General features: G+C 34.3%; 1 protein-coding gene across 1 annotated transcript in view; it reads left to right on the plus strand.

The window, feature by feature from the left end:
- Window positions 1–6875, plus strand: part of Smp_140990 (hypothetical protein) — a gene marked incomplete at both ends in the record, with an annotated part of 11308 nt that extends 4433 nt beyond the window's left edge. Inside the window, 2 exons of the mRNA XM_018791739.1 lie at window positions 5874–6600; window positions 6760–6875. Of these exons, the coding sequence (XP_018645154.1) occupies window positions 5874–6600; window positions 6760–6875 (843 nt within the window). The remainder of the gene's footprint in view (window positions 1–5873; window positions 6601–6759) is intronic.
- Window positions 6876–13229: the final 6354 nt, after the last annotated feature.

Genomic DNA, 13229 nt, shown 5'->3' on the forward strand with positions numbered 1-13229 from the left:
TTTATACGCCTTTAAAAATCACTATTTATATATCATGATAGTAAGAGGGAATGACTTTAAGTGATCTTGAATATTACACACCTCTATTCGAGTAGTGAGTACACAAAATAGGTTAACTCATGAATCCTTCTCTAAAAGTTTAAGGGAACTTTAGTGGGTACATGGTTTATAAACTTTTGACTACAACATGATTAGTTTGTTTATCATGATTGGTAGAAAAACCCAATGACCTGACTATAGATAACTTTTTATCCGATCTCTGATTATAAGTATCCGTTATTCAGTCTATCAGTAAGAGGAGAAAAGGAAATCAAATATCGGTGATTTCCCTGTCGAATACAATCCATGTCAAATTGTATACGTGTTTCGGGTGTCTTCTCATGTACAAAATGTCATTTCTACTCCAAGATGACATAACAAACTTTCAATCAGTCATGAAAGATTTGTGCATTTTTGAAGATATCTTTTACGAATTTACTTGTTAAATGACTCATAACTCCCTAACTTATAATGAAGAAAGAGTGTCATAAGTCAGTTTACTAACAGATTCCGAAAGATAAAAGTAGAAAGTATATGCTTTTGGTAAAATAATAGACTATATATATGAGTAAAAACCAATGAAGAAAAGTCACAAGCGAAAGGAAATGGTTTTTATCTCTTTAACTGCACCAACTTCATACAATCTAGTAATACGCCTAGCAATTTCACTTATGTAAGATAATGAGCAAGAAACATATCGACCAGCTTTTTAAACTTTTCTGGTATGATTTCAATAGTGTTACTGAACAGGGTGGTTTGTAATTTAATCAAAAACAAAATTTAATACCTTAATAATGACTGGTTTGTTTGTATAGTATAGTGTGTATGAGTAACCAAGTTGATATTTTCATTGTATTATATGTAAACAGTCAGACAAATATACACTAAATGTCATTTCTCTGATTGTGGAACCAACAATCCAGGAGAAATGAAGTGTGACTAATTTGTGGATTACATTTTGTTTTATTAGGCTCTAAGTTTCTACCTTCAATGTCGATCAGTTGTAATTAACTCAGACACATTTTGATGATTCACAAGGTGTATCCTTCACTCATTCAGTCAAGCCCAAACTATCGACTTGTAATTACTGCCGTTATATTTTAATGGTTTAATAAATGATGTAGTACTACGAAACTAACAGATAACTAATCAACTGTAAGATGTATAAACCCAGTTGGTATTAACAACCATATCAGACTTAATGACTTAAGGATTCACCTGTTTTCAGTACTAGTTAAATTATGATACAATAGATTAATACTGACAGATTTCACATTCATTTTTCTAAATTAACGAAAGTTTAGTTCATTTCATGGTCGGAATTCATCTTATAAATGGGTATGATCAATTGGTCAACCATAAAGTATACTTAACGTGCAGAATGCTCAGGATTTAGTGCTAATGACTTTGTTCTGTTTAACACAATTACAGATATTACAGTGGGAAGTCATACTTTATATTTAACTAGGTTAGTCATCATATACACTTCATATATACATGTGTTCATTGCGCACTGTGTCCAAGAAAATTATGAGAGCAACTATCAACATGTTGGAAAACATTGCAAGATTAATCTAATTTGCTCGAAGCAAGGATATCAGTTGTCAAACAACTGTTTTGCTGTAATTTGGAATTCTTTATTGATGTGAACCCACAATCTTCGAAACCTTGTGTCTTTGTGGCCAACATCATAGTGTTCAGTCATTAAGCCGAAATCAGTTCATATTGAAAGTTAGGAATGTAAACCAACCATAAGTGATCCATAAGCGCTCTATATAAAAGATAACAATAAAATGTTTAGCGAATAGCGAAATTCAATAAATGTTTTGTGGACGAAAAGCAGGTTTCATTTTCGTTTGGTGCATAAGCGTGTACTCGGATATTCAGGGAAATATATCCTCAAATCTGAGAATAAAGCCAACGATACCGGCTAAAAAAAGTGTAAGATCTGGTGCAAGTTGCCGTAGTTGATATTAACACAATAAAAGTGTAGTTAAAGTAATGATTCAAAAATACATATATAATCAGCAAATGAAAGTGTGAGATAACTAGGAAGTTCATTGTCATCACTAAGGCAAATAAGGAATATATTTGGTAGCCTCTGTAATGTTTTTTAAGGTACTGTTTATTATAAATCATCAGATTGTAATTATCACATGGACCTCTAACTAGAAAGGTTTCATTTTTCGATAATGGTCAGTTCTATCGTCGAAGATATATATATATATATATATATATAATCTTAGTGTGTAACTGTTCAGTAACTAGGTTTTGTATATTTGATCTTGTATCCAATTGACATCGAATATGAACACCATTAACCATTAATTCCACATACACTCTTATATCTGATATGCTTAGAGACAGTGTAGCATATATACTGTTTACATACTTGTTTTGATACTGGTGAGGACACTTCGTTGGCTTTGATCTCAAACTTCCTCTAGTTTGACAGACTGTTTCTTTATGAACGACTTTATTGTATCAATGATTTTTAAACCGGCAAATTTTTGAGGAGAGTAACGCACCACAATACTAACATTTAGTTGAAGGTTTAGGGATTTTCGAGTGATATCTATAACTTTCGGTACTACTTTGTTTTCTACCTGTATTAACAACACGAATAGAATGATTAGGTGGTACCACATTTTTGGTTCCGAGGACAACTTAAACCTGTTTTAAGTTTATTAATAGTTGAAATTCAGCAGCAACAGTTTATAGCATCATTTTATCGTCATGTTCCATACAGGATAACAACTTCAAACGAGATTCAGCATCGATGAGAGAGTTCAGACCAGAAATAAATAATAAGCATCTAAACTGATCACCGGTTAATATATTTAATTTAAATCGTTATGCTTGTAAATTTACTCTTCCGACGTACGTAGTGTAGTTTTCATCAGCATTTTTAGTCAGCTGTAGACAGTTATACCGGAAACGAAATAAGGACATCTGTTCACAGGACATTTCATTTAAAGTTTTAACAGTTTTATAGAAGTTAACTTCTCGTGGATGTTTAGGCAGGACATGGTTTTTATACTCATTAGGACCAAGCTTCTGTAACAACAGCCGGACTTTCTTTGAATCATCCATAGCAGCAAATCCCACTCGGAAAATATCTTATATTTTGCCGAACCATGCTTCAAAAGTGTGACCAAATTTGCTGTGTATTTTTTTTGCAAAACCCTGGTCGCCAATTTGTTGTGACTTTAAGCCCGGATAATTATCGTGTGATTTATTCGCCAATCGAAATTCGACCTATACAATCTTAGTATTGTGATAAACCAATGACGTCTAACCAGTATGAGCAGCCTGTCATCCTTATTGGACCTTTTTCCTCCAAGCCTTTCCACTTGAGTCCAGAACGCCAACAACAACATTCACTATGCAAACCATTTATTTCGAACATACTTAGTTTATATACCAGGCAAGCAGACCACATCACACCACAAAATAAGAAAAAACGTTTATACAAGATCAAGCCAAAAGTGGCTGTGAACGTGGGAGACTGTAATCAATAAACTGAACATAACTTACGAACAGTAAATCGTATAATAATAATATATAGATTAAAATGAAGCTTATAATAGGAGAAATATAGATATACACAATCTAGTTACTAAATAGTTATACAATAATATATATATATATATATATATATAATATTAGTCTACTAATAGTTCACAGAAGTTACCCGTAATTTGATCTTCACTAGGATATAACAGTTACCCCTTATGGAGCACAGGCTACAGACCAGGCGAATTATGAACTGCCCGTTTTTCTTTCGCCTTGAGCGGGTTAGGGCAATAGAATAATTTCAATCTTAGTGTTAAAAATTCGGACAGTTTTCGTAACAGCTGTTTTCAGTTACAGACATTCTCCAGTTGAAAGAATGCTGCCCTTGCTTTGCCATTCTGTGCCTTCACATCGGCATCAGATCCTCCTTGTTTATCAATGATACTGCCCAGGTACATAAAACTTTCAACCTCTTCCAGAGCTTCTCCATCAAGTTTGATTGAGTTGATGCTTGTCGTGTTGTATTTCATGATCTTGCTTTTCCCTTTGCGTTGAGGTCTACTTCTGAATAGGTTACTGCTACACTGACCATCTTCATCTGTATTTGTTGTTGTGCATTAGATAGAATAGCTAGATCATCTAAGAAGTCCAAATAGTTTATTTGCATCTAAGTTGTCCATTGTATTCTGTGTATCCCCTCAGATTTGGAGGTCTTCAAAATTCATTCAACCACCAGATGAAAGAAAAAGGGGGAGAGTAAGCAGTTTTGTATGAATCCGGTCCTCACTTGGAATGCATCTGTCAGCTGTCTTCTATGCACAAATTCGGGTTGTAGTCAGCCATAAGAATTCCCCATGATGATTACAATCTTATCATGTAAACCATAATATCGAAGAAGATACAACAAGGTTCTCCTAACTACACTATCAAACGCCTTTGCATAGTCAAGGGAGTTGATGTATAGTGATATCCGGGTAGTCCATCTCAACCCTGGAGTTTAGGTCTCTTATCAGAATGATCAGGTCATTTCCTAGGCATTTCTGTACGATCAATTGTATTCTCTTATGAAACTGACCTTTGTCGTCTCCACTACTATAATTAGTGGGTGTAAACTACTGGGTGACATTTATTGCAATTCACTCCTTCTTTGTTTTGAAGAATGCTTTGTTAATCCTGGATGCATTGAATTCCCACTCTATGAATGACTTTTGTGCTTCTCTAGACAGCATCATTGCAAGTCCTCGAGTACGCAGGGCACTTACTAACTCCTGTCCAAAATACAACACCATCTCTGCTGAAGCTAATCTTTCATGTCCAGCTTGTGTTCAATGGGTTTCATTGATTCCAAGGACCGCCAAGTTGTACTGTCTCATTTCCACATCTATTTGGTTGGTTCTCACAGTTTGCCACATGGTGCAAACATCCCATGCACCTATGTTAATCGTTGCACTAGTTGTCAGAATGAGCATTGACCTGGCGACTTCTGAAGAATCTCGGCTTTTGCCACGAGGCATTATAACCATTCCGAATGAAGAACCTTCAATCCACAGGGCAGAGTATAAATGGTTAAATTTATTTATTCCGGTTACGGTTTTTTGCAAGGTTGTTTTCTATGGGATGAGGTTTGTGACCCTATGCCCAAACTTCCTTTATCTAGGCTTTGGACCAACAGTAACCTTAGGAGGTCTCCAGGGAGTTAAATCTATTTCATAGATCATAACGTTTTACCATCTCGTCGAATATTTATTTTGATATAATTTATTTACTATTGTTTCCTTAGCTGCCTTCAGTAAATATGAGATATCTAGTTAAAACAAACAAGATTTCCACAAACTTCAGAATAATTAGTAATTCTATGTTCCTTATTGACCTGTATATTTTCTGAAGGCTAAAATAGCCTAGAATGAAGTAGATTATTTACTATAATAAAGGATTTTAACGATAAATACATAAATCATCTAAATAATTGAAATTAGACAAAATAGACTAGTGGGTTTATCAATTGAATAATGCTGCATTTGTATTGAAACCTGAAGATTCTAGATTCGATCGTGTTACTAGGGATTAGTAGAAACGGATTACTGAAAATACTCTCCTGTCTTTAATACTTTTCATATTTACCTCAATCTGTGATTTTCACCTGTTTATCAAAAGTATATGAAATGAAAAAAAAAAGTCAATGGAGGTCATTCTTCTGAGTGTGCTATTTTTACGTGTTATGGATAGCCTAGGTAGGTACACATGTTATGCATATCTATAATCATTTAGAGATAATTCTTCTTTATAATCATAAAACTACTTCATATTTTTACATTTAGGTTGATGAAATTTTATATTTCAATGCTGTACTTGCACCGAAAGAATCACGTGCAAAATGGCGTGCAACTCATGTTTGGAAAGAATGTGATCGTGAAAATGTTGAAAAATTTGGAGCATTATCTCATATGAAAAAATTAAATTCATTAAACAATAGTCATAACAAAACACTGTTACATAATATACAAAACTTTTATGAATCTGATATAGGTCAACGAAATGGACATAACAAATCAAGATCACGTGAAGTTGCTATCAGTACTATGGATCATGAAGGAAATGTTGGTACTACCGAAACTACAATTTCTACTGCTGCTGATGATGATACTGAAGTTGAAGAAGAAATTGAAGATTTCATCGTTGAAACGTGTACAAATAATAAAGAAAGAGAGTTGGTTAAATCAAATCAAAATCATCTAGTGGATAACGATTCCGACTTAGAATATGCTTTAGCTGGTGATGAAGAGATTGAGGACGATGGGGAGGAACCATTTGTTTCACCGATAGCACATGAAGAAGGTTTACATTTACCAATTGATATAAAATTTATACCAGGTGAACTAGAAGAAGAAATGCAACGTGTGCTTAATTTTCAGTCAAAGCACAATCATAATAAAACTGGCATCCATCTATTATCAAACTCTAAATCATCATGCCTTGAATTATACGATTCAAGTCACTCAACAGAATTATGTAATCAAACACAATCAGAACCATGTTATATAAAAAGTAATGGTAATCATACCACTACTGTGATTAATAATAATGACGATAATTATATTTATAATGACAATAATAATAGGCACAACCGACATCACAGCCTTGTGACATCATCAACCGAGTCTACAAGGAAACCAATGAAAAATACCCTTAATCATTTATCGAAAGAAGATAGTGGAACATCGAGTTCGCTATCTGAAATGAGTGGTGTATCTATAGCAGTTCAAACTGTCTCAACAGGTGATATTATGACAACTCAGTTATATCACGATAATAAAGCATAAACCTTGAAAACAAAAAAACCCGACAAAAACAACTGAAAATATTAAAAACAACTGTCAGTCACTAGTATACATATAAATTAGTAAACAAGTTTGTCGTTAATCATCAGGAAGTGTTTACACTGTCAAAATTCTGAAACCAAAATTATCGAAGGGATTTTCTTTTTGTGATTTCGGCTCTGTCCTCATCTATTCACATTTCTCATTCAAATACATTGATGCATTTCATTGTCTCCAATATCCTACCGTACTTTGAAGGCATTTTATTTGTTCCACTATTGAGTATATACAACATTGAAAACACATTTATAGGCTCTCCTTTATATCCACTAAAATGATTTAATTTATTCTTTTGTGTCATGTTCTCCTTGTTTTTCTGTGACATTAAACTTCTTTATTTTCCCATTTTGGAAACTTGTCTACATCTCATTTATATGATGAAAATCAGATTAGACTAAGAGGCCTGCTTGGAAATATTTGGTATTACTTATATAAATAATTATATATCACTAATGGTACTACCTGTTAGTTTATTCGTTAAATATCACTTTCTACCTAAAGCTTTTAGGTGTTGATAAGAATGCTAATTGATTCATTAATAAGACGAATCACTTAACATGTTTTCTTTAGATTTTATTTGTTCCTCCCTCTCTAGCTTATTGCTATTAGTTTTGAACAAGTTCAATCTAAATAAATCATTGTTCAATTATATGGGATCATATGAGATTGACGTGTGTGATCTTCTTTTCTAAGCTCTTTAAAATATCATATTTATGTACCCCTAATAAAATTTGATTGCGTTCTTTTTTCGAAAGAGGATATTATGTTCAATGTAATTTACCATGATTATTTCTCATAAGGTTATTATCAATGTAACAGATCAAACTGATGGAAATGCAATTATTCATTATTTATATCTACTCAGTGTGTTTATTTGTTCTACTAGAAACATAAATTCACTCTTTTCTCATATTTATTTAAGGTTTTTTCATTCACCATCCTTTAAATCACTAAAACTTTGACTTACAGGCGAACTTAAACTAGCTTCGTGTGATTTACTTAGGTTGATTAGTTCATTCGAAAACATCTATGTGCTAGGGAGGTAAACACGTTACTGATAATGTTTGCCACCTAATTGTAATTCACAACGTGCCTAAATAAAATGTTAATCACTTCTGAGATACAGAATTGGAAAATATAGGAGCCTTCATGAACATCTTACCTTCAAGTTAGTGATTTACACTACAGCATTTCATGATACCACCTACAGTCAGTTTTTGTTTAGTATAGACCTTGTCCAACGTCACAGGTCATTTACTTTCTTAATTCGAACATCTCTGTTTCTACAATTTGTACCTTTGCAAGAAATCCACTTCAAAACTACTAACCGGTAGAATGTGTTTATTATCTGGGAAAACGTATTATATATTTTAAGGTGTACGAAAGATCTCTTGAAGTTCTCTTGAAGTCATGTCTGAAACATAAAATTGGGACCTGTTACTGTTCATTATGTGAAATATAAAAATAAAGCGAAAGCATCCAACGCTTTTATTCGTAAGGTCATATTGTTTTTTGAAGTGAATAAAATAAAAGAATGTCACTCAGTTTTACAATTCAAAGAGATGAAAACTCAGTGGTCATACTAGACAACAAAACAAATATTGTTCTTACAACTGGCTGAGACTGGGAAGTTCAAACCACTGAGTTACAGTTAAATAACTTGATTTTTGTATGGTTGTCGTGCTACCAAAGAAGAACAGATTTAACCATATGTGTGATCGTAGGTAAGCCTTTGAAGGGATTTTAAACTTCAAAACAGCCGTATAGATCTCAGTCATCATTCATATATGTGGTTCTACTTGAGTTTAGAATCATATCCGTCTATTGTAATGAAAACTGCTCTAAGCTTGATTACAACGACGTTCCTAATATAGACAAGTAGCAGTGCTCGAAGGAACAGACTAAGATATTGTTTGGTAACTACTGACTTCGATATCATGAAATTATGGACTCATGTAAAACACTAGTCATGGTTACAGGTGAACACATACAAGGAAGCCATATTAAGACGCATGATGTTATTTTTAAAGTTTTTATTCTGATGTTATCAAAACGCTACTACTGTAGTGAACAAAACACCGGTTGGGGACAATCGAATGTACTTAAGCAAAAATTACAGACTATGTCAGTAAATTCTGAAAACCATACAATGGGCAGTCAATTTGCAAATTAAAAACCAATAGTCTCGATCTTCACTGTTTCTTCTCTAATTCCATTGTTCGTGCATTTTCCTACCGATTGCACTTCGTTTCAGTTCTTTCCTCATCGGTCTTCTGCCAAAATACATTCTATGTCTGACCAACACCATATACTACTTATGGATATAAATAAACCACACCACACTATTACACCTGAAAACTTGGATAGGATAATTTAACGAACCATTGGAAAATCTACCGTTCTAAACACAGGGGGCTAATTGCAAGCAGTCATGATACGTCTACCTCTTACTTTTCAAGTGGTTCCAGAGTTCCGCTTTCCACTGTCATAATCGATCTGCATATTATCCTCTGAAACAGGATAAGATTCTCTCCGCAACTACCACTTATAAGTAATCTTTTGGTTTGATTTCACTACTATAACGTAATTTCTGCATAAATATCAGGATCCCCTAACTACTCCGAACCATTTTCGGAAATAACTACAGATTTCATACTATGGCTCTTTCATTATGACTCTGTATTCGAAAAGTGATTTCGTTTTTGGAATGCCTCTCGCGAAGAGTAACTAAAAAGGTACTTAATCTAGAATATATGGTAGAGGCAGTAAAACTGCAAACTGTTCAGTACATTACGACTTTATGAGGATTATGACAATGATGTAAGATCCATTTTGAGGGTTTTGTGTATGAAACTCCATCCACGTATATACGTGTAATTTATCCCTCTCGATTCCTTTAGATGTACACTCTGTTGATCTTCTTGACTCTATTTGCAATGGTAATATTTTTGTTTTACTATAGTTTTTGTTTTCCTTACACCTTCACTGAGTTTCCATGCTTCTCTCCTGAACTACATTTATGTTGTTTTAGTTGGCACTTAGTCTTGGTGGCAGCCATGTTGATTTTCTCCCCCTTTGATCGTATTGCATTGGCTGAAATAGTGCATTTTTCATTGTAAATTGAAGCACTCTCCCAGAATTGGAAACACTCAGTTTTATAACGCGACCAAATATTATCTTTCGAACGAATATGTACATGATCTATCCAGAAAGGATAGAATAACATTAATTTGTTGTACTTGTTAATTATCTTACATCTTTTATCAACTTACCTATTTTATGTAATTTAGATTTGACTACTGATTGAAAAATTATTGGTTGAATAACTGAGTGGTAATATTTGTTTAGGTAATAATGTACATTTATATTTATAATGAAATCTAGAACTGTCATTTAACCAATTACCTTGTTTTGGTTTCCACTGGGTGATAGCGCATATCTAAACGACCTAGAAAGTTATTCTTCATTCCAAACCCTAGTTTTTAATATACACATGATATATTGTATCATTCCTAATTAGATTCATATCACTAAAAGAATAATACGTTTTAGTGCCAAACGACGTTTAAAGGTGTCACTTAGTGGTGAGGAACAACTGTGCACGCACAAAAACTCCGTGAAAACGTTTTTTTGTAGGAGTCCAGTATCCCGAGGAATAGAAATGACGCACTCTCTTGCTTATTATAAAGGAAGGCCCAGGATTCACTGGAGTACTAACTGAACTAAGAACAATTACTTTTTGAATTTTTTCTTCATCATGCCCCATATTATCAATCGGTATTTTAGGCTTTAAAAGAAATTAAAATCAAGCATTAAAGCTTTTCATAACAAACAACATGCAAATTTTACTGAACTATTAATCTTCCTTGTAGACATCTTATGTATACCAGGCTCGTGTATGGAGCTTGACAGCTGTGAACTTCATATGATCATTAGAAGTGGTTAAATTGATGTGCTAACTAAGAATCTTTAGAATAGTCCAACTTAAGACAAATATAAGTAGATAAGCACAACTGAAAGTATCATATTCGGAATTCGCAATAAGCACGCGATCAAGTACAAAATAATCACCAGTGAGTATAAATGCCGCAACCACCACAACTTGCATAAATGTTGGGCATTTTGTAGTTTATTGTACATTTATTTACTCATTTATTTATCTGGACACATAAACATTAATAAAAGGAGACATTGAAATATATATGCACCACACAATAAAAATAAGTTGTGAAGCGATAAAGTAAGGTGAGTATTATTATAAAAGAACAAGGATGAATCGAAATTAGTGCATGACAGTGAGATGACAAGATAATAATAATAATAATAATAATAATAGTGATAACAATAATGATAAGAGAAGCAGTGTAGTTGAGACAAATACAACTTGAAATGATTCTGTCTCAACCAAAGACTGTGACACCAGTTGAATTGTAATCGTTGAGCCTGAATACACGCCACCGAACTTCTGAATTACTGGCATGATGTTGCCACTGGATATCAGCAATACTTTGAAGATGTCGATGACGAAACTCAGAGAGTAGTCTAATATCATCAACCTGGAGATATCAGGACTCACAACTATAGGGAAAGACTGCTTTTATAGACGAATCGCAAATTTAGATTAGCATCATGAAGGCGCCAAAGTTGGTACATATTGTCGTGAGCGGATCTGGATTTCATTCTATGCCAATGGACCTCACTATTCACGTCGCCACCACTAACGCAGCTACTCAGATACACAAACTTCTCAATTACTCCTATCTGTCCACTATCAAGAGTGAGTGGACGTTCAGGGTCTTGTCAGTCTTGTAAAAGTACTTTGGGCCTTACAAGAGCAAAGTACATGCCACATATAAGGACACTGATTGCTAACTGATTAAGTGTGGATTGCACGACTTAGGTATTTGTGGTGTTTGTATGAACTAAGGATTCCTTCGTACTTGACGATTGCTTGGCTTGGAATTCCAAAAAGGCTACATTCCTTCGTGATTATCGAGTACTTTTTGAATGAAATGTGTTCTTTCTAGGATTCCTAGTTTGCATAATAATTCAAATACTCCTGATTATCATAATATTGCTGTGCCTAGAGTAGTCCAAAATCTGAGACTGATACACGACGTGCTGTTCGTTAACACCCAACCGACTATCTGAGCGAGAAAGCATATCGGGGCATCAAACTAATGCGCAAACACTAATTAACGCATATACAACTGTACACCCTGAGAAGAATAATCCATTTTTCAGCCGATGAGATGTACTTGTCCTTCAGGTCACTTCTGACTACCATCGATCTACCTCACTGGGCTACTTTTGATTGGCTTACCATATCAAGTATCATTACACAGTAAAACAATATCATCAACATTCTCAGGGCCAAAAATTGTTTTTCCGGGCAACAGATCTATACAACCATCACCTATATTAATCAGAGCTATTTCCTGGATGCAGTCGATGGCAAAGTTGGAGAGGAATGGTGGAACTGTGCAGCTTATCTAGCCGTACTGCTTGAATGGAACAATAGAAGAGCTGGTTGTATGTCATAAATATGTCTCAAGTGTTTGTATATAGAGCTTTCCTGATGTACATAAACTTCTGAGACACATCATTCTTTCACAGATATTTCAAAGAACATTCCTGTCCGACCAGTCAAAAGTGACCCTGATGTGGAGAAATACAACAATTGCTGGCCTGCAATAAGTATGGTCGTGTTCTAGAGTTTGATAGGGTGTAAAAGTATGATCAATACACCCTTGAACAAAACAAAAACCAGCTTGCTCCCCCCGAGCCAATCTTTCTCGGGTTTTGAACAATCTATGAAGTGTGACGGAAGCCAATAATTTGAACCCAACCGTAAGTATACTTATCCACTCGTTAGTTGCTGCATTATTGGTGTGAACTCTTTTTAAAGACAAGGACGACTATCGACTCATCCCAAGATGTTGAAACATTCTTTAATCGCCAATCATTTCTAAACAACTCAGTCAGTTCATTAACCAGGTCGTCATCATCTTTCAAAGTCAGAAAGGATTCCGGTGGTTACCGAATGCATTTGCTGCTTCAAACTCGTAAGCACACTCCAACCACTAGGCTTCACTGTCCTTACACAACCTTCGTACCGGTTCATTACTTAATAATGTTTCATTATCGTCAAACTCGCATTTACAAAAAGTAGGATGACTTGCTTCAACAAACTATGTGAAGCCTAGAGAAACCCAATTCGTTTAAGAGAAATATTTTATGGAGCTACAAGCCACTTTACTCCCACGTTTTCTGTGGCGCTATTCATATAACTGAAAG

The sequence above is a fragment of the Schistosoma mansoni genome (genome assembly GCF_000237925.1).
Source record: "Schistosoma mansoni, WGS project CABG00000000 data, chromosome 1 unplaced supercontig 0094, strain Puerto Rico, whole genome shotgun sequence".
Lineage (NCBI taxonomy): Eukaryota > Metazoa > Platyhelminthes > Trematoda > Strigeidida > Schistosomatidae > Schistosoma > Schistosoma mansoni.